The sequence below is a fragment of the Mastigoproctus giganteus genome, chromosome 3 (genome assembly GCF_048544385.1).
Source record: "Mastigoproctus giganteus isolate SK-2022 chromosome 3, ASM4854438v1, whole genome shotgun sequence".
Taxonomy (NCBI): Eukaryota; Metazoa; Arthropoda; class Arachnida; order Uropygi; family Thelyphonidae; genus Mastigoproctus; species Mastigoproctus giganteus.
This window is the reverse complement of record NC_143577.1, coordinates 106,708,575-106,735,016: the sequence shown is the minus strand read 5'-3', so window position 1 is coordinate 106,735,016 and position 26,442 is coordinate 106,708,575. Positions and strand designations below refer to the sequence as shown.

General features: G+C 39.9%; 1 protein-coding gene across 3 annotated transcripts in view; it reads left to right on the top strand.

Moving 5' to 3' along the window:
- Positions 1-26,442, top strand: part of LOC150088207 (uncharacterized) — a 376,069-nt gene that overhangs the window by 72,782 nt on the left and 276,845 nt on the right. Inside the window, exon 3 of one of the 3 annotated variants that reach the window (XM_090369384.1) lies at positions 23,625-23,743. The exons of 1 other annotated variant lie outside the window; for it this stretch is intronic. In XM_090369384.1, coding sequence (XP_090225510.1) covers positions 23,625-23,743 — 119 coding nt within the window. Of the gene's footprint in view, positions 1-23,624; positions 23,744-26,442 lie in introns of those variants that run through there. One more of the 3 variants, XM_090369386.1, reaches the window with a different exon arrangement.

Genomic DNA, 26,442 nt, shown 5'->3' with positions numbered 1-26,442 from the left:
CTTCTCATTTAGAATTTGCTGTTGGTAACATCATCAATTGGTCCCACTGCACTCAATGTCTGAGACCTCTGTAGTCACCTTTACAAAAGCTAAAGCCTTTCCTTTTACCCTTAATAGTAGTTATGCCTTTAATTTTGAGGGATCAGTAAATATATGCTATTCAGTAAGATTGTGTTCATTGCCCAGTTCAGTCAGAAGACCACTAATATCTTTACAGAACATACTGTCTTGCATAATGAAATATTTCGAAAACACTATGATATTTTTGATATATATTGTAATTTTTCTTTGTGCTTCAAGTAACTTCCACTGTTGTAATATAAAGCCATGGAATTCCATTTGGTCTCTAGATAAATTTAAATCAATAACTAAGTTATTCAACTCCTCTTGCTTAATTAAGTGTAGTGCATTATAAATTAGGTGCCTCCGTAGCCAGGTGGGAAGGAGCAGCAGCAGTGCGTAGCACACACTTCTTGATTAGACCGGGGTTTGAGCCCGTCACCACCAAATACGGAGAATGTGGAAAGGTCAAGGGAATGACCACTGCATATTCCCGGAGCAATATGGCCTTAGTTGCTAATGCTCCTAAAAACCAAAACAGCAACAACAGCATTATAAATTTTCTGGTCGGTAGTCCAAATCTGTTGAAGTGGATAGTCTAGCAAAGTCTGTAATACAGGAATTCTCGATGTTCATTGCTGCTTCTTTTAGCCCATGTTTTTGGGAGATCTGGTACAGTTGACCCCTGCCGAGTGCGGGGGTTACGTTCCGACCACAGTCCACATTCGGCAGGGTACTGTTGTTATGGAAACACGGGGTTAGATTTTGAAACTTTTTATGTAGGAAATTAAAACCATAATGTGTTACAAATAGTACAGTTTCCTCCAATTGTACTATTTGTACAGCTACTGACTTCCTCCATAATTTCTCATCCCTCGTTCCATTGTCCAATTGAGTGACAGCGAGTACGTGCCCTTAACATAAATATAAAGGGCCCTTATGTTATAACAGAAAAGATGATAAAAGAAAACTAAACCCCAAAAAAATCAAAACTGAATTATGGAAACAACAGAAACTTAATCAGGTATACTCTTCTATTATGTAATTGAAATGAATTCCTACCTAAATTTAAAATACAATTGCATGCTAAAATAATTAAACAATGAAATGAACTTATAATTGACCACGACTTACCAACACATATGAAGAAATGTTCAGTCGATGAAACTGCTAGTGGAAGGTGACCATGCTTTTGAAGTTGACTTAAAAAATCTTTAATTTTTTTGTCTGTTGCTGATTTGTCATGATCTTTCTTATGTCAACATAAGAAACTATAATATCGTCAATGCATTTCTTAATTTTCATACTCCTATGAAAGTAGGGATCTTCCTGCATAATCTTCTCCTTCAGGAACTTGGCTGCTTTTAGAATCTTGGATATACCCTTGTTTGTTAGTTCAGGTTTCTTCTGCTCTTCATTTTCTTCTTCTTCACAAACAGCCCTTGCCCACCAAATACGGAGGATGCGGAAAGGTCAGGGAACGACCACCGCATATCCCCGGAGCAATATGGCCTTAGTTGCTAATGCTCCTAAAAACCAAATAACAAACAACATCTTCACAAACATCTTTATTGGAGTCTAGAAGTTCTAACTCCTCATTTTTTTAATTCCTCCTGATGGGAATGAATATGTTCCCAAAGAATAAGTCTCCCACGGATTGGAGACGTACAAATGTATCTCCAATTCACAAAGGGGGATAAAAGGGTGACATGAGTAATTACAGACCTGTTAGTTTGACTTCTGTTCCAGGGAAAAAAATTCACTGGTTAAAGAAGCATTGCAGAATCATCTAGACAAGACAGCAGTAATAATTAATGAGTCTGTTAAGAGGAAGTCGTGTGTCTGACCAATTTTATTGGATACTATGACATGGTCACAAAAGAACTGGATGCAAAAGTAATTTTGATATCATATACTGGATTTCAGGAAAGCTTTTTATACTGTTGCACATTGAAGACTACAAATAGTACAAATTGGAGCAGGATGGCATTAAGGGCAAGTTGCTACAATGGATAAAAGGATGGTTGAGTGGGAGAAGACAGAGTGGTAATCAATGGATACTGCTCTTTGCAGACTAATGTTATTAGTGGTGTTCCCCAGGGTTCAGTGTTGTGCCCATTGTTGTTTTGTATATTTATCAATGATATTGATGAAGATATATCAAGCTTAATGCCCAAGTTTGCAGATGATACAAAGGTTGGGAGGAATTAACAACTGAAGTTTCTTCTTCTTCTTCTTCGGTCCTTAGCTGGCAGCTGGGGGAGGCGGTTGGCCACGCAACCAGTATGCTGCTGTAGGTGCCGCAGGGTTTCGGACTTGCTCTGTGATGTTCTTCCATACCTTGCGATCCATGGCGTCAGTCCTAGCCTGGTTAAGGTCGAGACGTCGGCTCTTCAAGTCATTTTCCACTTGCTTAGCCCACGTTTTCCTAGGCGCGGTCCGTTGGATGCTCCATTGGGTGGGTCGTTGTCTCCAAAGGAGTGTGGATGGTATTCTATTCGTGCCCATTCTACATACGTGGCCAAACCATCTAAGCCTTCGCTTCTGGATTTGGTCGGCAATGGTTGGTTGCTGTTGGCATCTGGCACGGATGGTATCATTAGTGATGCGGTCGTGAAGAGAGATGCCCAAGATCTGCCGCAGGCATCGCATTTGGAATACCTCAAGTTTGTTCAAATCTAACTTGAGACAAATCCATGTTTCCGATCCGTAAAGAAGAATGGGCAGGATCAAAGTCCGGAAGAGTTGGATTTTAGTCTTTGTGGAAATGTTGGTCCTCTTCCACGGACACCATTTGAGCGAGGCGAACGCAGTGGCCGCCTGTCCAATTCTGCTGTGGATTTCCATGGTGGATGCAACTTTCTTCTCCTGGACCAGCGACCCAAGGTATTTAAAGTCCTGCACTTGCTCGATCTGGACGCCTTCGAGATAGATGGTGGCTTGCGACCCATCTGTTGTCAGGGCCTTTGTCTTATCAGCATTGATCTTCAAACCGTATGGCCGGGCAATGCGGGCAATGTCGTAGAGGATGTCCGTGGCTTCAGCGTCGTTACCGGCAAGGATAGCACTATCATCAGCAAACATCAGGTCAGTCACATAGTGATCCTTGTCATATTGTATGCCCTGTCTGTTTCTGAATGCTTGCCTCATAATGGCGTCGACCACGATGTTGAAAAGCAACGGGGAGGCTACATCCCCTTGGCGGACTCCAGTTTGGATGGTAAATTCCTCAGATAAATCGTTCTGGATGCGCACTTGGCTGGTTAAACCGTTGTATGCAGTTTGCAGGAGTGTGATGACTTTTCGAGGTACATGTTCAACCTCTAGTAGTTTCCATAAGGCAGGCCGGTGGACACAGTCGAAAGCAGACTTAGTCAATGAAAACAATGACGGTTCGCTGTCCACTCCGGATCCTCTCCTCCATCAGCTGACGAATGGCAAAGATTTGATCACAGCATCATCGCCCGGGTCTAAATCCTGCCTGTTCTTCTCGACTGGTTTGCTCGCGATGTTTTTGCAGTCTTGACTGGATGATCTTCATAAAGACCTTTCCGATGATGGAAAGGAGACTGATGCCACGGTAGTTCTTGCAGTCCCGGTTATCACCTTTCTTGTGGATCGGTACGATAATGGCTTTCCTCCATGTTAGCGGAATTTGTTCAGTGCACCAGATGGTTTTGAGGAGTGAGTGTAGTCGGCAAAGCAGTACATCTCCCCCGGCTTTGATCGCTTCTGTGGTGACTTGGTCCACTCCTGGTGCCCTGCCATTCTTCAGGGATTGTATGGCTGCTTTCGCTTCTTCTACTGTAGGCTCAACATCGACCATGGAGACCTCAGGGGGGGTCGATCGAGAGTGCTGTTGCTGGCGGTCCCTGAGGTGGGTCGTGATTATACAAAGCTTTGAAGAATTCACTCCACCGTTGCAGGCGTTCGGATGGTGATCGCACGAAGGTCCCATCAGCATTCTTGATGTTGTCACTAGTCAATTTGGTCTTTCCACTCAGACATCTGAGGGTGCGGTATAGAGTGCGGTACTCGTTCTTGGATGCCGCCACTTCAAGATCGTCTGCCACTTGGTTCCAGTATGCTTCTCTTTCTGCTGTCATTCTTTGTCGGACTTCTCGGTTTAGCTGCCGGTACCGTTCAAAGTCGACCAACTTTGCCTGTTTCCGTTTGTCCACGAGGTTGAGGCACTCGTCTGATATCCATGGTTGCGTTCGACGTCGGGCAGGTGGACATAGGGGCTTGGCACATTCCAGGATGGCATCAGAGATCTGCTTTTCTTCTTCATTTATATCCTCGGGCACGGCCAGCATCTCGAAGCGGTTGGATAGGGCGATCTGATATGCCTGTTTATTGGTAGCATTCATTAGCTGCCTCCAGTCCAGCTTGGCTGACCGAGATGATCTTTTTGCATGCCGTAATTTGAGATGCACCTTAGCCCGGATGAGGTAGTGATCAGATCCACAATCAGGTCCCTTCATGGCACGAACGTCCATGAGTGATGAGCGAAATTTGGCATTGATCAAAATGTAGTCCAGGATTGCTGAGTCCTTGCCAGATGGATTTCGCCATGTAAGTTGATGTTTTTCAGGGTGCTGGAAATGGCTGTTTCCAGTGATCAGGTTGTTAGATGTGGCAAAGGACAACAAACGTAGTCCGTTGTCATTGATCTTCCCATGGCCAAACTTGCCCATTGTTGTTTCCCAACCAGATCTGTCCACGCCAATGTGGGCATTAAAGTCCCCTGCGAGGATGATCACTTCTGTCTGTGGAATTGAATCCAGCGTATGTTGGAGCTGGTTGTAGAAGTCATTCTTGGTCGGGTCCAGGCTAGTCTCAGTTGGCGCATAGGCGGAGATAATATGGGTCTTGATGGTGCCCTTGACAGTAAGGACTGCCAGGCGGTCCGATATTGGTTGGAAAGCGATCACACTACTGGTGCCCTGAGCATCGACCATAAAGCCCACTCCTGCTTCTGAACTGAAGTTTAACATTGACAAATAAAAAGTACTACATATGGGTAGCAGTAACTGCAGAGAAGATTTCTCGTAATCTGCCTTTGCCTGCCTAACCTCTTTTTCACTTGATTACAGACTAGCTTACATCTGCGGTAGGCTTCTGTGTCACCTGATAATTTATATGCATCCTATGCATTTTTTTTTTCTGCAACGAGCTTCATTGATTCATCTGACATCCATTTAGACCCGAACCTTGAACTGTATTTCTTAGTTGGTAGGAAAAGCCTAGTTTAACCCCCAAGATTTAGTCCCCGAAGGCTTCCTATTTAGAATTCACAGTTGGTAACATCATCAGTTGATCTCACTGAATAGAATTTAAAAACTTCTGAGACCACTGTAGTCACCTTTACTTAAGCAAAAACCCTTCCCTTTATCCTTGATGGTAGTTACATCTTTAAGTAAATCTCACTTACTTAAGTAACTCCCAAGCATTTCCTAATTCATTTAACAAATATATTGGCTGCAACTTTTGCCCATCTCTGCTCCCACCTCTGTCCAAACTAGATGGTTCTGTTGTCACTTCAGCCAAGGATAAAGCTGACCTGCTAGCATCCCATTTTTCTTCCAACTCATGTATTAACGATTTTGGTAAAACACCTCCCACCATTCCCAGCACGCTCCATTCAATGCCTCCTGTGGTCTTCTGTCAAAAGGATGTCAGAAGGATTTTGACGAATCTTGATGCTAAGAAAGCTCCAGGTCCCGATGGTATTTCTCCACTTGTTCTCAAAACCTGTGCTCCTGAACTTTGCTGCCTTTTTTTCACTTTTTTATTCCAAAGGTGTTTTTCCTTCTGCTTGGAAATTTGCTTATATCCAGCCAGTTCCTAAAAAGGGTGACAAATCCTTCCCATCCAATTATCGTCCCATTGCAATTACTTCTACTCTTTCTAAAGTAATGGAGAAATCAATTAACCGCCAACTCTTAAACTACCTAGAAACCTTCCTTCTGATCAATGATTGCCAGTATGGATTCCGTCAGTGTCGATCCACTGGTGATATTCTGGCTTATGTTACCCATTTATGGACTAATTCAATGGAAAGGTTCAGTGAAACACAAGTAGTTGCTCTTGACATCTCAAAGGCTTTCGATCGTGTTTGGGATAAAGGTCTTCTAAACAAGCTTCCATCTTATGGTTTGCCAACTGTTTTTAGTAATTGGTTATCCAGTTTTCTCTCTGATCGCTCACTGAGGGTGATGGTAGATGGCTCTCTGTCTTCTAACTTCTCCACTAATGCCGGTGTCCCCCAAGGTTCAGTTCTTTCCCCCCACTCTTTTACTGTTGTATATTAATGACCTTCTTCCATTGACTGGAAATCCTATCCATAGTTTTACCGATGATAGCACATTGCATTCCACTTTTCATTTTGGGAAACCTTGTCCTGCTCAATCAGCTTCAACTTCTCGAAAATCTGCTACCAATTCCTTAAATGCCGATCTTCAGGTAATTCTCCAGTGGGGCAAAGGCAACTTAGTTGATTTCAACCCTTCTAAAACTCAGTCTTGTCTTATATCTCACAAAAAGGATTCTTCTGCTCCTATGCTTATCTTTAGTGACACTGATTTCTAGGCAAAATGATATATCTCTTTTGGGGATTACTCTGACTTCTAATCTCTCTTGGCACATACAAATTATAAATATTGCTTCATCGCAAATCTGCCCTACGATGGAATATTGTTCCCACATCTGGGGTGGTGCCCCCCCAAAACCTCTTTCGGGCTTCTTGATTCCATTCAGAAGAGGGCAGTTGGGTTAATTAATGATTCATCTCTGGCAGTCTCTCCACTCGCTGTCTCATAGATGTACTGTTTCTGCCGCATGCCTCTTCTACAGATACTTCCATGAGCACTGTTCTTCTGAATCGGCTGCTATAATTCCCGCTCTCTCTTTTAAAACAGTCCGAACCCGTGCCGCCGCCAGCCAACATCCATTTACTGTCCAACTTCAAACTCACAGAACCAACTTTTCATCTTCCTCATTTATTCATTCAACTGCCGTTTTCTGGAACAACCTTCCTTCATACGTATTTCCTGAAAATTACAGTCTACAGAAGTTCAAATCCAATATCAAAAATATCTTCTTTTGTCTTCTCAACTTCCAACCCAAGCACGGTACTAAGTACTATAGGTTCTAATACCTGTCGTGTTTGGGGTTTCCATAAAAAAAAAAACAAAAAAAAAAACTTCAGTACACTGTGATCACTGTCACGTAGTGGTTCCTTGATCTGCAAATTCTTAATGCAGCAACATGTTTGAGGGGTAACCAGAGGGAATAATACTCTTGATCTGGTTATCATCAACGATTATTCATGTATTAAGAATTTGCAGATAAAGGAACCACTAGGTGGCAGTGATCACAGTGTACTGATGCGGTATTTACTTAAAGTTATAATTACTATCAGGGGTAAAGGAAAAGGTTTTTGCTTCTGTTAAGGTGACTGACTGCAGTGGTCACACAGTTTTTAAATTCTGTATAGTGGGACAAACTGACGATGTCACCAACAGCAAATTTTAAGTGGGAAGGAATTAATCGTGGAAGCTACTAGGCTTTTCATATCGATTAAGAAATATTGTTCAAGTTTTAGGACTAAATGAATGTCAGTTGAATTAATGACTCATGGTAGAGAAGAAAAATGCATTGGATGCATATAAATTATCAGGTGACACAGAAGCCTATGGCAGATATAAGCTATTCTGTAATGAAGTCACAAAGGAGATTAGGCAAGGGAAGGCAGATTATGAGAAATCTCTGGCAAAGGATGCTAAGAAAAATAGCAAGGACTTCTTTACTTATATAAACTTAAAAAGGAGGGGATGAATCAGATTGGTTCACTTGATATCGTGGTTTGACTGTTGATGATCCTGCTCAGATAGCTGACAAACTGAATGGTATTTTACATCTACATTCACACATGAGGAGTCATTAAGGTTTGAAATGCCAGAGGTTCATAAAGCAGTAACAGGTTGCTTAATAATTTTGTAATAACTGATAACAAAGTGGAGGAGAAATTATTGAAGTTAAACATTAGAAAGGCACCTCTAGTTGATGGGATCTCTACAGTTGTATTAAATGACACGGCAAAAGAACTAAGCAAATCCTTAGCCATAATTATGAGAGCATCCTTGCACTTATGTGAAGTCCCCTCTGACTGGAGATGTGCAAATGTAATTACAGACAAGTTAGTTTAACTTCTGTTCCAGTTAAAATAATGGAGTCACACTGGTTAAAGATGCATTGCAGGATCATCTAGAAGACTGCAACAATAATTCAGACACAGCATGGATTTGTAAAGGGAAAGTCTTGTCTGACAGTTTTGATTGGATACTATGATGTGGTTACAAAGGAACTAGATGCAGAAAATAATTTTGATATCATATACTTGGATTTCAGGAAAGCTGTTCACATTGTTGCATATGGAAGATTACTGTACAAATTGGAGCAGATGGTATTATGTGTAATTTTCTACAATGAATAGAAGGGTGGCTGAGTTGGAGAACACAGAGTGGTAATTAATGCATGCTGCTCTTAGTGGACTAATGTTATTAGTGGAGTCTCACAGGGTTTGATGTTGGGCCCACTGTTGTTTTGTCTATTCATTAATGAAATTGATGAAAGTATATCAGGTTTAATGTCCAAGTTTGCAGATAATGCAAAAGTTGGCAGGGTTGTTAATGACAGTAATGGCAGTGTGCTACTGCAACAGGATCTAGAAAAATTGGGCAGATGGACTGAGAAGTAGCAGCTGAAGTTTAACGTTGGCAAATGCAAGTACTGCATATGGGTAGGAGTAACCTGAGACCAACTGTGTCATACTACACTTAGGGTGGTAGAAAATGAAAACGACCTGGGAGTGATGGTGCAGTCAGATATGAAGTTGAAGTTTTCTGAGGAATGCAGACAGGCTGCCATAGCAGGTCATGGGGTATTGTAAATGATATACAGTAATTATTCTCTCAGGGAAAAGGAGGTGATTATCCCTTTGTATAAGGTAATGATCAGGCCATGCTTTGAGTACTGTGTACGCCACATTTTAGGAAGGATGTAGAGTTGCTTGAGCGTATACAGGGGAACAAAGCGGTTCTCTTACCAAGAAGGGCTTAAGTTCTGCAAATTGCAGCAGCTGAAGACTAGGCACCTGCGAGGTGATCTGATTGAGTTGTATAAGGCTTTGAATGGATTGAGCATGCTGAACTCTTATGGGATTCTTTCACCTGCTCAGATTATGAACCTGAGGGGGCATAAATTCAAATTGAGGAAAGGCAGTTGTAGAATAGTTGTGCAGAAATTTGCCTCTAGCCAGCAGGTGGTTAATTGCTGGAACAAACTTCCATTTGTTGTTGTGGAAGTTGAGAGCTTAAATAAATTCAAGGAGGAACTAGACAAACTTTTAGAAGGAATGCTTGTGTGAATTTTTTTTTTTTTTTTTTTTTTTTGGCTGATGAGCTCATACGCTTTCTTGCATCACATGTTACTGTTATTATTATCTAACAGTCAGATTCCTAATATAATTTATATTCCTTGCTGTGTAATTTCTCAGCTTCACTTCCATAAGTCGTGGTGGGGAGTATACATTTGTTCATTATTTTAAGTTTCAGACAAATTGGAATATTGCTTCTCAGTATGTTACAATATTTCCTAAATGCTATCCATCCGAAATTTATTCTTCTCTTGACTTCCAGCCATTTATCATTATTGCAGCTTAATGACTTGTCTCAGATAAGTATATGAATCCACCTTTGAATTACTGCTCATTCAGTGATTATATCCCTTTCTGTGGCATACTTGTTCATCATTACGTTTGTTTTGGCCATATTCAGTTTTAGTCCGAAATCCTTACTAACTCTCCATAACTGATTATAACATTTTCCTCCAATTCTTTGGGATCATGGCTTATGATCACAATGTCATCTGCAAATCGTAAATGGTTTAGGTACTCCCCATTCACATTGACTCTTTTCTGCAACCAAGGGCAGACTAAAGCTTCCTCAAGGGCAGCAGTAAACAACTTCAGAGATATACTGTGTCTCCTTGTTGAACCCCTTTCTCAATTTTTAATTTGCTACTGTCTTTGTCTGGTCTAATAAAGGGGGTAGCATTCTCATATATATTTTTTTCAAAATAATAATATATGGGGTATCTCTGCCTTGTCTTTCCAGTGCCTGAAACATTGCCTTATGCTGTATGGAGTCAAATGCCTTTTCATAATCCACAAATGTCATGCATAATGGTGTTTTATATTCATTTTCTTTCTCCATTAGCTGTGATATTATGTGAAGGTGATCCATAGTTGAGAATCCTGTCCTAAAGCCATCTTGCTCTTTCGGTTGATTCTCATGAAGTATTCTTTCTAATCTGTTAGTAATGACCCTTGTGAACAACTTGTAGATATGGGATAACAAGGTAATTGGTCTGTAATTTCCAATTTCTGATTTATCTTCTTTCTTATGCAGCAAAAGTATGATTGCATTATTCCACTCCTTATTCCTATGCAAAATGCATTATTCCTAATGCATTTTGTGAAGAACCTTGCCAGTTTCTTTGTGTTGTCTCTTCCTCCCAATTTTAGTATATTATAGTAAATTAATCAATTAAATTCATTAACCCTATTAATTTTCATTGTTAATTAAAAATTAATTAAATCGTATTTAAATGGAAATCATTCCCCAGACTAGTACAGCAAAGCAACGTGCACAAAGCAGCGGGAGTGCTGTGGCTTGTGGGAGAACTGTGAAGGAGGCGATTCTCCAACGCATTACAGCCTAAAGAAGTGTGCAACTTGTGAAATGTTTGCAGACTCTCTGGGATGGGACATGCCGTTGCCAAAAGGGATGTCTTTGTGTGTGCTTGATGTAAGCAGTGGGAAGAAGTTAGGTGCCAACTCAGTGTTGTTATTGGTCTTTATAAGATCTTGAACGACAGGGTAGATGCCCTCGAAGGACTTACATTGGGCGGTCCCATCAAGCTCTCAGCTGCCCACATCAATGCCAGAGCTTGCACTTGATCATCCAGCAACACAGCAGCAATCTTCAGGGCAGAATGCGCTGGTCCCACAGGAACTAGTTATTGCCGGTGACTATTGTCAGAGAGACTGTAAATATATTGTGGAAAAAAGGATAGGTGGAATATGACAAAGGTATGTCTGCCAGGGACAAAATTTGATGACGTTCAGCGGATATCTTTTAAGGGCACAAAGGGTGCTATTGTTGTACACATCGGCACTAATGACAATAAGAGTAGGAGATCTGCGGTCTTGCTTAACAAGTACAGATCAATTTTGAAAAAAAGTTGTGAGTTAGGGTCAATAGATAAACAGACTAATAGATTAACGGTAGCTACAGGCAGAAGTGGTGATTATTCCACCGCTTCTATTGGAATGAGCCGCAGCCTGCAACGTGAGGTACTGGGGATTTCAGGGGCTGCTGGGAGTCATCATGGAACAAGTAGATACACGGGTTGTGTTAGGGTAACTAAGAGTAAGAATAGGTGTATGTATATTTATGTACCCTAATGCTATGAGTATAGTAAATAAATTTGAATTTGCAGTGCTGGTCAAGACATCAAAAGCGGATATTGTTGGGATATCAGAGACATGGTGTCACACTGATATAAGCTAGTCACAGTTGGAATTTGGAGAGTACGTTGTGTAAAGATAGGAAGGGAGGAAGGTTATGCTGTTAGTTAAGAAACACACAAAATCTAAGAAAGTGCCTCCAGTTGACATGGGTGGACAGTGCAATGTTGAGTCAGTTTGGTGTTGATGTAAGCACTGGGAAAGCAAAAATGAGATTAGGAGTATGTTATAGGCCTAATGACGCTGATGAGTACAACGAACAACTGTACAGAGAAATAGTGGGCCAGTAAATCAGATTGTCTCATAATGTGGAATTTTAACTACCCAGATACTGACTGGAACTTGTGGTTGGTCACTTGCACACTAGCAAGGCTTTTAATGATATATTGGGTGATTGTTTTCTTCAGCAACATGTCCAAGAGGCAACTAGAGGGAATAATACTCTTGACCTGATTATTAGCAGTGATTCTTCATGCATCAAGAATCTGCAGATAAAGGAACCACTAGGTGGCAGTGATTACAGTGTGCTGAAGTGGGATTTACTTAAAAAGATGTAACTACCATCAAGGGTAAGGGGAAGGAGTTTTGCTTTCGTAAAGTGACTACACTGATCTCACAGAATTTAAATTCTGTACAGTGGGATCAACTAATGATGTTACCAAAGGTCAATTCTACGAATTCTAAATGGGAAGCTTTCTGGGACTTAATCTTGGAGGATACTAATCTTTTCGTACCAACTAAGAAATGCTGTTCGTGGTTTAGGCCTAAATTGATATCAGAAGAATTAATGTGGCTCATGGCAGAGAACAAAAATGCATGGGATGCATATAAATTATTAGGTGACAGAAGCCTATGGCAGATATAAGCTAATCTGTAATCAAGTCACAAAGGAGATTAGGCAAGCAAAGACACAGTAAGAGAAATCTTTGGCAAAGGATGCAAAGAAAAACAGCATAGAGTTCTATACTTATGTAAACTCTAGAAGGAAAGGGAAGAATCAGATTGGTCCACTTAACGTAGATGGTTTGAGTATTGATGATCATGCAACGGACAAACAGAACGAGTATTTTGCAACTACATTCACACATATGCAGTTATTCAAGGAGGTGAATGCCAGAAGTTTATCACACTCTAACAGGGAACTAAGTGATTTTGTAATAACTGAGAGCAAAGTGGAGGAGAAATTGTTGAAGTTAATCATAAGGAAGGCACTTGAGGTGGATGGTTCTATTCACTTATATTTAAAGGAGGCAGCAAAGGAAGTAAGCAAACCTTTAGCCATAATTATGAAAGCTTCCTTGGACTCTGGAGTAGATCCCCAAGGACTGGAGATTTGCAAATGTGTCCCCAATTCACAATCAGGGATAAAAGGGTGAGTGACACGAGTAATTACAGACCTGTTTGTTTGACTTCTGTTCCAGGGGAAAATAGTGGAGTCACTGTTTAAAGAAGTGATGCAGGATCATCTAGACAAGACTGCAGTTATAGTTCAGCTTAACACAGCATGGGTTTGTTAAGGGGAAGTCTTGTTGGACAAACTTGATTGGATATTATGATGTGGTCAGAAAGGAATTTGATGGAAAGAATAATTTTGATATCATATACTTGAATTTTATGGAAGCTCTTGATAGCATGGCACATGGAAGACTACTGTACAGATTGGAGCAGTATGGCATTAAGGGCAAGTTGCTACAATGGAGGGGCTTACATCTGGTGAGTATGGGCATGGCACACCCAGGCTCAGGAATGTTTTTTTTTTTTGCTGGTGCAGCGTAAGCCTCAGGCTTCCTTGCACCATATAGCTAATATTAATAATAATAAAAGGATGGTTGAGTGGGAGAAGACAGAGTGGTTATCAATGTACACTGTGCTTCATGGACTAATGTTATTAGTGGAGCCCCCCCCAGGGTTCAGTGTTTGGTCCATTGTTGTTTTCAGTATATAGCACTGATATTGATGAAGGTATATCAGGGTTAATGTCTAAGTTTGCAGATGATACGAAAGTTGGCAGGGTTGTTAATGACAGACAGACTAATGATAGTACTCTATTGCAACAGGATCCGGAAAAGTTGAGCAGATTGGCTGAGAGGTGGCAACTGTAGTTTAACATTGACAAATGTAAAGTTCTGCATATAGGTAGCAGTAACCCCAGAGTACCCTATCAACTGGGTGGTATTACACTCAGGGTAGCGTTCAATGAAAAGGATCTGGTGGTAATTGTGCAGTCAGATATGTTTTCTGAACAGTGCAAAAAGGCTCGAAGAATAGCTCATGGTGTCTTGTCAATGATATACAGAGTGCCTCAAATATATTGGTACATATGTTTAGGGTAGATAACATCCAAAGGAATGTGAATCGCACAGGAACCCATAACCGGAAACGTCACCATAAGTCGGTACACGGCGCTGTTCATCAGTTCGGGAGAGGGAAAATTTCTGGTTTACTCATTAGTTGCAGTAGTTGCTGCACGAAGAGCATGCATCAATATACGAACTGTGAGCTGGCAGACATGCACCTAGTGTGTGGATTAGCAGAGGGCCCATATGGCGTGTGCCCCCATGCAGCACAACATTGCTTCTCAATAAATGTGTGGTCAGTTATGGTCGGTTACTGCTTAGTCGGCCCATACCTGTTACCATCCCGCATGAACTGCGCTAAATATCAGATCTTTTTTGAACAAGTTCTACCAGGATTACTTGACGATGTTCCAGCAAATGTGAGACAACATTTGGTTTCAACATGACGGAGCGCCTGCCCATTATGGAAGGTGTGTTCGTGACCATCTGAACAGGCGTTTTGGCCGTCAATGGATTGGCGGTGGTAGACCCGTTGCCTGGCCCCCAAGCTCACCTGATTTATCGAGCCTTGATTTCTTTCTGTGGGGGGCCCTCAAATCTATCGTGTATGAATTGCCTGTGGAGACGGAAATGGATCTCGTGGCAAGACTCGTCTACGCTGCTGCTACTGTCAAAGAAACTCCAGGTGTGTTCAACTGTCTGCCAATCCATGCTGCGTCGGTGTCACGCATGCATCGCGTCTCATGGTGGAACCTTGGAGCATCTGTTGTAACATCATGAAATGCATCCATCTCATACTCCATTGTTAATATTATGTCAAATAAATGTTTGCTGCTAATTACTGTCTTGTGTCATTTCTGCTTCTTGTGCCTCTGCTACTACTTTCCTGTGACGTTTCCGGTTATGGGTTCCTATGCGATTCACATTCTTTTAGATGTTACCTACCTCCCCTAAACCAATATTTTTGAGACACCCTGTATAGGAATTTTGCTAGCAGGGATAAGGGGTGATTGTTTTTTTGTATAAGGCAATGGTCAGGCCACACCTTGAGTGCTGTATACACGTCTGGAGGCCCTATTTTTGGAAAGATGTAGAGCTGTTGCAATTTGAACAGAGAAGGGCAATGAGATTGGTGAGTGGAACAAATGGTTGGTGTTACCAAGAAAGGCTTAATTCTGTGAATGGCAGCTTCTGGAGACTAGGCACCTGCAAGGTGATCTAATTGAGGTGTATAAGGCTGTGAATGGATTGAGAAAGTTCGATGCTAATGGGATTGCTTCATTCCTCTTGCTCAGGTTACTCACCTGAGGGGGTATAAATTCAAATTGGGGAAAGACAATTGTAGAATAGATGTGTGGAAATTCATCTTTCGCCAGCGGATGGTTGATAATTTGAACAACTTCCATCTGTCGTAGTGGAGGTCAGCAACCTTAAATAAGTTCAAGACAGATCTAGAATGGGAAAGGTATGTTTTTTTTTTTTTGGCTGATACTGTATAAGTTTGCTTTCTTGCATCCATATGCCCTGTGAATGCTAAGTATGATTGTAATATTCCACTCCTTAGGCATCACACCTTTTGAAATGCATTTTGTGAAGAGTCTTGCCAGTTTCTGTGTCACGTCTCTTACTCCCAATTTTAACAACTCTACAGTAACTTCATCTTCCCCAGGGGCTTTCTGATTCTTCATTTTCTTCAGTGCATGTTCAGCATCATCGGGAAGGATATAGGGTATATCGTATGTGTAAATTTGCGATACTTCTTCCCCACTGCAGGCATCATTCCCTTGCTCCTTGTATAATTTTCTATAGTAGTCTTCAGCTATTTTAATTTTGTATTCTCTGCTATTTGTAAGTACACCATCGCTATTCTTCAATTTCAGTATCATTTGTTTTTCTGTATTATTGCTCATAGCTGCTGATTTAAGTCCTTTGTTTTCCCTTAATGCTTGTTCTACTTTTCTTGTGTTAAATCATCTTATGTCCTCTCTGAGTCTCTTTCTAATGGCTTTGCATAACTCAATATACTCAATTTTGACCTTGTCAGTGTTTATCTTGATCTTCATTTGTCATCTTCGGTTTATTAGACAAGTGTTTCTTGACTGATTTTTTCTTCTTTGGATATCTTTTTACCTATAGGTTTCTTGGGCTTTGACTTTCAGAAAGTTGCAGTATGCCTTGTCGATATCTTTGTCCTGAACAGTCTGCAGAAGTGCAAACGTGTTCTTAAGTTCCACTACATACTGTTTTTTCTCTTCTTGTGACCTCAAAGACCTTCATATTATTTGGCCCCGCGTGCCAAGCGAGTGATCAAAGCGAGTTTAAAAGTGATTTAGAAAGAGTCTTCTCTAGAATCAGCAGATTACTGAGAATCTTCAAGTCTTTATTTTCAAATATTATTTCTTTTCTGCTCTTCTAAATAAAGAAGCAAGCTCTCCAAATGAAAGGAAAGGTACCTTTCTTCTTTTTGTATATAGAACTAATCTACATAACACACTAATCACTAACTTTTATCGCTTGGTCACTGGTGGCACGGCTCCTGCCTCCATGTGGCGGGGCCGGTAACCTGGGGGAAAAGCTATCCTCCGAGGCTAAAAGGAGCAACCATGGATACTGACAATTACCCAGCTCTTGAGCCTAGACGCATCTCATCTCATGAATTGAATGAATCCGATCGTGACATCCCAATGAAAGAGACTATGTAAGAATGAGAATCAGGAATCAGGAGGAACTTCCAACATTCCTTATACTTCATTCTCTTACAACCAAACCTATGAGTGCACTTTCCTCATTTCTAATTCAGAAATGTTTAGAAAGTGTGGCTGGTTCACCGAAAATGGTGAAAAGACTCCGATCTGGAGATCTGTTAGTTGAAACAGCTAAGCACTAGCATTCTCAGGCCCTATTGAAAATATCAACTTTTGGCGGAATACCTATACAGGTCACTCCTCATGCTACTTTTAAATAGTTCAAAAGGAGTAATATCCGAATGAGACCTAATGAATATCACCGAAGATGAGCTAGTTGAAGAACTAAAAGAGCAAAAAGTCGTCCAGGCAAAACGAATAATGATTAAAAAAGATGGTGAACTTGTTCCCACTAGAAGCATTATTCTGACATTTGGCACACCAACCTTACCATCATGTGTCAAAGCCGGATACCTGAATTGCCGTCTGCGACCTTACATTCCCAACCCAATTAGATGCTTCAAATGCCTAAAATTTGGACATTCGCAAACAGAATATGGAGGAGACACTGTCTGCCCGAATTGCGGATCAAAAACCCACACGCAAACAGATTGCACCGCAGAAACGCCACAATGCCCAAACTGTAAAGGCCAACATCCAGCATATTCAAAAGCATGCAAACTCTGAAGGGTGGGAAAAAAGATTCAAAAATACAAAGTCGAACAAAAGGTTACTTACCAGGAAGCTAGGAAGCAAGTTATGCTCACCATGCCAAAAGTTACTTATGCTGCAGCAACCCAGAATTAACAATCAATAGGAACACAAACGGCAATCACAATGCCCCCTATCCATTTCAATAGCCGACTGGGCTTGATCAGTGTTATCATCCCCACAGAAATCACCTACAGAACAACGCAAAGTTACTTGCGCTAGCAATACTCCTCTAACAGTGCCACCAACTTCTCCTGATACTCAGCGAGAAACTGCAAAACTAAAAGCATCAGCTCCAAACACTGAAGACAAACAATGCCCAACAAGTATGGATACCGATGCTGATATCCCACAGGATGAGCCTATCTTAAATTTACATGCAGAAGATGACATGAACATTGGACGCCCTACCTTTTCAAAAAAAGAAAGTTTGAAACTAGATCGATCCAAACAGGCTGGATAAAAAAAACTGACAGAACCATACCCAACTGCTAAATCTAAATAATGTAAAACATTTTGCAATGGAACTGTAGAGGTCTACGAAGCAACATTTTCGATGTCTATGATCTAATCAAACAGTACAGTCCAATAAGTTTCTGCCTGCAGGAAACCAATCTAACCCAACAGGTTACACCAACGATTAAAAACTATAGTGTCTATCAGCAAGATAGAAACAATATCAACTCAACACGAGGAGGTGTAGCCATACTTGTCAACAACAAAGTTCTTACAAAACAAATCCATCTGCAGACCACATTAGAGTCTGTAGCAGTACGTATTGTTTTGAATTGTATGCTAACCGTAGTCTCTGTGTACCTTTCCCCAAACAAAGAATTCACAGTAAAAGAACTGGAGGATCTCATAAAACAGCTTCCATCTCCTTTCATTCTGCTTGGAGATTTCAATGGGCACCATCCTGTGTGGGGTTCTCCCCAGGCAGATAAACGAGGAAAAATCATTGAAACAGTTTTTGACGACCAGAATCTTACCTTGTTAAACACTGGTGCTGACACTCATATCCACTTTCCCACTGGAACATCAACTGCTATAGATCTATCAATATGCTCCCCAAAACTGTTCCCAGTCATTCAGTGGTTAGTTACAAATAACCCACTGAACAGTGACCATTATCCGATTATTTGCAAACTGCAAACACACGCAACCTCACATATAGCCAGTCACATAAAATGGAAATTTAACCAAGCAGATTGGAACAAGTTCACCGATGCAGCTTCCTTTGATGACCAAATCATTAAAAGCCAGCCTATAGATGATGTTACTGACCACATTACTACACAGATAATAACAGCTGCAACCTGTGCTATACCCAAAACCAGAGGTGGTACTCATAGACATGTCAATATCTGGTGGAATGATGCATGCTGTGATTCCAAAAAAGAACAGAATAAAGCTTGGAATCTGTTTCATAAGTACCCAACAACTAACAATCTGATTAACTTCAAGAAACTTAAAGCTAAGGCCCGTTATGTGCAGAAAAAGGCAAAAAAAACTCCTGGATCCGGTTTACTTCCACCATTACTAAAAATACAGACAGTAGGAAAATTTGGGACAAAATCAAAAAACTGAATGGTAAATCCCTCCTGAAATCAACACCCATTATAAGTTGGAAAGGTAAAGACTCCTCCTCCCCAGTGGAAGTCGCAAGTGCCCTGTCAGAATGCTTCTCTGAAACCACTGCCACATCTGCATATGAGCCGGCCTTTAAACAAATAAAAGCCAATGCAGAAAAATATAAGTTAAACTTCGATACAAAAGCATCTCTTCCATATAATCAACCATTTACTCTTTTTGAACTAGAGCTCCTTAAATAGATCAACTAATAGTGCACCAGGACCTGATGGGATAAACTATTTGATGCTGAAACATCTAAATAAAAGAACCCTTAATTCATTACTGATCTATTTTAACCGGATTTTCTCAGAAGGCTACTATCCTCTTTCTTGGCGCCACTCAATAGTCCTCGCCTTTCCTAAACCTGGAAAGGATCAATCAGATCCACGAAACTATTGGCCAATATCTCTTAGCAGTTGCCTTGGTAAGACATTTGAAAAAATTATTCACGCTCGATTAATATGGTACCTAGAATCTCATTCGATTATGAACAAGAACCAGTATGGCTTTAGGAAAAACCGGTCAACTCTAGACCTTATGATCAAGGCAGAATCCAACATATGGAATGCTTTTATCCGTAAAGAACATCTTGTCATGATCTGCCTGGATATTGAAAAAGCCTTTGATACTACCTGCCGCCACGGCATACTTCAATATCTGTATATCACAGGACTTCGGGGCCAGCTACCACTAATCATTCAGAGCTTTCTCCAAAACAGAACCTTTCAGGTGCGTTACTGTAATTCACTATCTCAAACATTTGTCCAAGAAGAAGGTGTCCCACAAGGATCAGTTCTTAGTGCAATACTCTTTGCAGTAAGGCTAAACAACGTTACGGACAATATTCCAGCTAATGTCGACACCTATATGCAGATCATCTTACTATATCCTGCCACTCACAAAATATGCGCTCCATCGAGCATCAATTGCAGCTCTCAATAAATAAAATAGAATCGTGGGCATCCCACAATGGCTATTGCCTCTCTGCAACAAAAACATTTGCTATTCACTTTTGTAAAAAAAACATCAGCTCCATCCAGATCTTGAGCTGAGGTTAGGAACTCAACCAATAACACTTAGCAAAAATATCCGGTTCTTGGGCCTAGTACTTGACACTAAACTTAACTTTCATGCTCATATAATGCAAGTGCGAACTCAATGCATGAAACAAATGAATATCCTCAAAGTTATCTCTTCTATGGCATGGGGAGCTGATCGCTTCACACTTTTACACCTGTATCGAACATTGATAAGACCTTGTTTAGACTATGGAGCCCCAGTTTATGATTCTGCACGGAAGACAGCATTGGCCCGGCTCAATCCAGTGCACCATAGTGCTCTCAGGATTGCTTTAGGGGCCTTTAAGACATCCCCAGTGCAAAGTCTGTATATAGATTCCAATGAACCTCCACTACATCTTAGGAGGAAAGTATTGCTTCTCAGCTATTCAGCCAAATTATGCAGCATCCCTTATCACCCCCATCTGGACATATCTCTTTGAACCTCAATGGGCAAACTTCTATAAAAATAAACCCAATGAAAACAAACCTGCTGGCATTCGGCTACAGGAGCTAATGCAATGCTGGAACATATATTTTGGAAATATATCTCGTGCGACAGATGCAGTACAAGCACCATGGGCAATATATATACCTCTATGTGATAACTCCTTTTTTCAGTGGAAAAAATACTCCCTATTGAATCAAAATCTTAGACAGTTACATGATGCTCATGCATTGGCCAATGCTCACAGCCTTCGTGTATGTACAGACGGCTCAAAAACTGAAATGTCCGTAGGAGCTGCAGTGGTCCTTCCTACATCCACTATCTCTGTCCAGTTACCAATTGAATGTAGTGTTTTTACAGCTGAACTGTATGCAATAAAAATGGCTTTGAATCTCCTTAACGACCTATTCAATACCCAGGTCATAATATATACAGACTCTTTAAGCACAGTGAGTGCCTTACAAAATAAACTACTACATTCCCATCCACTTCTCACACAAATCAGATCACTGTTATGTAACCTTGACGAAAAGAAGCTGACTGTAAAATTCTGCTGGATACCCAGCCACGTAGGAATTCCAGGAAATGAGCATGCAGATGAAGCTGCGAAGCGCCCTGCTTGTTTTGACTCCATCTCAGTTCCTCATTCTGATTTCAAACCAATCATACAACGGATATGTACTGAGATGTGGTCTGAAATGTGGCATACCCAGACAGGAAACAAACTTCTTGAGATAAAACAGAATCCACAGTTGTGGAGATCCAGTTTCAGACAAAACAGGCATGAAGAGGTCGTGCTTGCAAGAGCATGAATTGGCCATACACATCTAATGCACCTGTTTTTACTGCTATGAGAAGATCCTCCACTTTGCTTACACTGTAACTGCCTATTACTGTTAAGCACATCCTAATTGAGTGTGCACATTATCATTCAGTTAGAATTGCATGTTTCAAATCACAGCTAAATTTACAAAAACCTCTACAACTGTCCCAAATACTTGGAGATGATAGCAATTTCTCAGAACTTTTTGCCATCTATATTATTTACTGAAGTCAGTTTTTTTTTTTTTCTTTCTTTTCTTACATCTACAAAGGGTACTAGGAAAGTTTTGCAATATGACGCAACAATGAATCACAGGAAGCTGCTTGTTGCTGCATGTTGAGACATGTTCATACGTGCATATTAGCCGCCGCGCCAAGTCGATGGGCTCAGTTATTCATTAGTAGTGAGAGTGTAAAGTGCTTGCGATGGCATCGTGGTCACGAAATGAGATAAGGACAGTTTTGCAGTATAATTTCGTGCGTGGTTTAACCATAGACCAGTGCTTAGAAGAAATGACTCTTGCACTAGATGATGATTGTCCACATCGTACAACGATATTCAGGTGGTATAGAGAATTCCAAAGGGGAAATTTCACTCTGGAGGATTCTGAGAGGCCGGGAAGGCCACGAACGTCAGTTACGGAGGAAAACGTTACTGCTGTTTGGAAAATGCTTGACGAAAACAGGCGAGTGACCTACCAACAGATAGAGGATACTTTGGGCCTAAATGCACCAGCAATTTGTTCGATTCTGCAAGATCATTTGCACGTGAAGAAACTTTGTTCTCTCTGGGTGCCGCATCAACTGACTGAAGAGCAGATGACACGATGTGTGACTTGGTGCCGGGAGATGTTAAAAAAGTTTGATAAGGGACAATCTCGGTATGTGAATAACATCGTGACAGGTGACTAGACTTGGCTGTACTATTACGATCTGCCGACCAAGGCTCAAAACAAAGTTTGGGTCTTTGATGATGATGACACACCCGTAATTGTCAGAAAATCCCGATCTGTAAAGAAGAAAATGATAGCTGTATTTTTCAAATTGAGTGGAATTGTGGAACGTGTCGTTTTGGACACGCAGAAGACAGTCACAGCTAAGTGGTATACTGAACAATGCCTGCCTAAAGTCATTGGATCTATGAAGAACCTGCGGCCAAAGTCAAGAATGGACACCTGGTACCTCCATCACGATAATGCTGCAGCTCACCGCGCCAAAGCCTGCACCGAATATTTGACCACGACAGGACTGAAACTTCTCGAGCACCCTCCCTACAGTCCAGACCTTGCTCCCTGCGACTTTGCACTGTTCCCGCATGTGAAAATGAAGCTAAAAGGGAGGCGGTTTTCCAGTGATGAGGACCTTCTACGGGCTTGGGACAACGAGTGAGCTTTACTCCCTAGTGAAACTTGGCAGAACTGGTTTAAAGATTGGTTTCAGAGGATGGAGAGGTGTATTGAATGTAGAGGAAATTACTTTGAAAAAATTAAATAAACAAAACTGTATTGCAAAACTTTCCTAGTACCCTTTGTATATCAAGTGTGCATCTTGCCATTCTGTGATCACTTCCAACATTTACCTTGTTCAGGACAGTAACATCATTCATGATATATCTTCTGTTATTGAGGTTGAAGTCGACTTCATTAGTTGTTAATCCATTTGGGATCTTCCATGTCCACTTTCTGTTCACCCTTTTCGTGAACAAAGTGTTCATTACTGACATTTCTAAAGATTCTGCAAATTCCACAAGTCATTTCTTTCATTCATTTCTTTCACCAATTCCAAAATTTCCTATAGTGGGTTTTCTGCTCATCTAGATTTAGGATCAGTAGGGGGTTTCTCAGGGTTTTTGAGAAACCTTCTTAAAATCAATCTTAATCTTTATAATCTCAACTTCTAAGTTTTGTATGGTAAACAGAGGTTCAATATTGGCATTTTCATATTCAGTGTTTTCTTTTATAATTTCTAGCTGGGTGGGGGAATGATCCCCACTTTCAGTCTGAATAATACTGTCTAGGATGTTATTTATAGAATCCACCCTGTTATTCATGCATTGGTTTTAACCCTATAATTTACATATATAAATTATGTTAAATAGGATATATTTACTCTTGGTCATAATTAGTGTATGAATAATAATTTTGTATTATGTGAATAGGATTAATACTATTTTGAACATCAAATCTGCAGAGCATATCTGAAGTTTTGTCTTCCTGAACTATAAATGTTTGCTGAAATTTTGAAAGTTTGGTTCTAACAAATTTTCAACATTTAATATTTTCCTGAGCTCATAAGAAGTTGGTTTCTATTCTTATACAGGTGGATTTGCGATAGTGTTCCTGGTGAAAGCCACAAATAATGTGCGGTATGCATTAAAAAGAATGTTTGTGAATAATGAGCATGATCTTAGTGTTTGTAAAAGGGAAATCCAAATAGCGGTAAGTAATATTGCATTTTAGAAAAATAAACAAAGAAAAAAACATTGTTATGGAAGGATAATATTTTCAATCATTTTGTATTCCCTCCTTATGAACAATAATAAAATGTCATTTTGTAATAATCACAATATTTTTAGGTGCATTTTGCTGCAGTGCAGTAGTGCCTTGAAGCTTAGTCATGTTCATCTGATTGTCTGTCCATACTTATATAACAGTACTTCTTTGGCTGAATGAATTTCCATGAAATATTGTTTCATGGAAACTGTTAATAAGCATTCATATTGGATGCCCTTGATAAAATTTAACCAAAGTTACTTTATACAATTTGGTGGGTTACAACTCTGTATGAAACCCATACGTTGGCTTTTTAGCAGTAGTGCCACTCTGGTGGAATGGCTCTTGTATACAAACGTGGAGTATGTTTATTAATGGTATCCATTTTTCCATTCTTATTTTTATATACAGCTTGATTTTATTACAATGATGGAAAGCCTGTGGATCTGGAAGGGCCACAGATATTTTCAGTAGGAATTGAAAAAGAAAAAAAAAAAACCAAGGAAATGAAGCACATGTAATTAAATCATTAAAAAGTTGAGGATGTGAAGAAAATATATCTGAAATATAGCTGTTTGGTGTTTCATAAATAGATAATATGAGAGTTATTTTAGACTATTGTCTTATTGGTTGAGGAATAGACTCTTTATTTTGAATTTGTTAATCAGATCATTCATTTATCCATTTTATTTCATGTGTTGTATTTTAAAATTATAATTTTGAGCAGTGTCAGGAGAAACTAATCACAGAATTTGTGTGAATGCCCAAAACCTTAATTGACTTAACAAGAGAAACAAGTACTCGCTCATTAGGTACTCTTAGGTAGTTGCTGTTTGTAGCTAATTCAAATGGAATGTGCTTCAGTTTTAAGAGGATATGCAGGTAGTCCAAACAGTTTTATATAATCTAAAAAAACTTTGTATTGATCTGTAGACATAATCAGAAATGTGATTGGTATCTTTACTACTAAACGGAATGTCAACTCAAAAAGGACTTCTGTAGAAGTATGTATGTTGCAATTTTAAGTGAAAGGTGGATACAGATTTAATGAAAAAAAATAATGTTTTGACAGAGCACTTATGTTGGAGAGGCTGGTGGTATTGATTTAATTTAACAGAAATGTATTGTGTAATTTAACAGGTTGGAGAACAAGACTGAAATGAAAAAGTAGCGATGGAAAAAGAAACAAAAAAACTGTTGGTTGCCACCATGGCAAAGTTGCAGCAATGTCAGTAAAACTATAGTCTTAATTGTTTAACTTTCCAGGCAGTGAATTTGTGATAAGCAAATATTGAACAGGCAAAATATGGCTTAAGAGGCCCTTGTGCCAAAAACCCAAATACAACAACATCCAGACAGTGAAGATAGTTGACATAAGGTTTATAAGGAAAGTTTCAGCAGATCTAAAAAATAATCCATAATGAATGGGCATTAGCCTAATGCTAGAAATCAGTTCAGCACTTAGCAGAATCTGATCCAGGATTTTTGTAATGAGAGAGAGAGAGAGTGTGTTTAGACAATTGGGTTTCCATCTTTCTGATTGCAAATGACAGCCAAGATGTCTGTGATGATATGAATGCTTTTCAAATTTAATTTCATTGTTTTGCAATGCATGATACATTGAATGAGTGCAATGCATGAATGTGCTTGGCAATTTTAATTTCATTTCCAGATAGTTAACATATAAACTCCAAGTAGGCATTTTTTTTGTGAAATTGAGTTGTAACATATAAGAGGAGGATGTTGAAAATGCAAGCCTTGCCATATAAATCTGCCATTAGGGTTACAAGTAGAGTGGAGAAGCAAGTTACTTTGTTAGCTCATTATTCCACATTGAATATCCTCGGTATAAAATGATTGTACTCCGAGGAAATGCTTCTCCCCCCCACCTGTTCTTTGTTTTACATAGAATTTTAAAGCTTGTATTTTAGCCTGATTGGAGGGGGGAAAAAAAAAAAAAAAGCTTTGAGTGTGAAAATTGTTAATATGAAGTTTCATAGAGATTATTTTTTATAAAGATTGTGATCTTTGTTTCTCTTTAAATAATAATTAACAAATGTATATTTCACTATGATTTAATATGGTGGGAAAGGTTTTCTGACAGATTTCTGACAGTGCAATTTTTGATATGAAGCATATGGTCAGCAGACTTTCCAGTACCAAGAATTTAATAAAGAGATCTGAACACAAGTAGTCCAAGGAAAAGGGCAAAAGAAAGTTAACTTGATCTTCGTTAATGATTTTGCTTATATAACTGCCATGTTCAGTTTAACCTTCAGATATCTATCATGGCTGTTTGGAACAACAACAGAAAAACAGGTCCTAAGGCTACAGTAGCAGTAAGACTTGTGGATTTATTGGAAGATTTTCTACACCAGCACATATTAAGGAGGCTTTAAAATAATGCAGTACTTTTGATCTTGTTAGCAGAGGTGACTCTTCATTCATTAAGAAACTGCAAATAAAAGAACTGCTAGGTGACAGTGATCATAGCATACTGATTTGAGATTCACTTAAAGATATAGCTACTCTCAAGGGTAAAGGAAAGGGCTTTCACAAAGGGACTACGGCGATGTCAGATAGTTTTTACATTTTATGCAGTGGAATCAATTGATAAAGTTCCTAACAGAAAATTCTAAATGGGA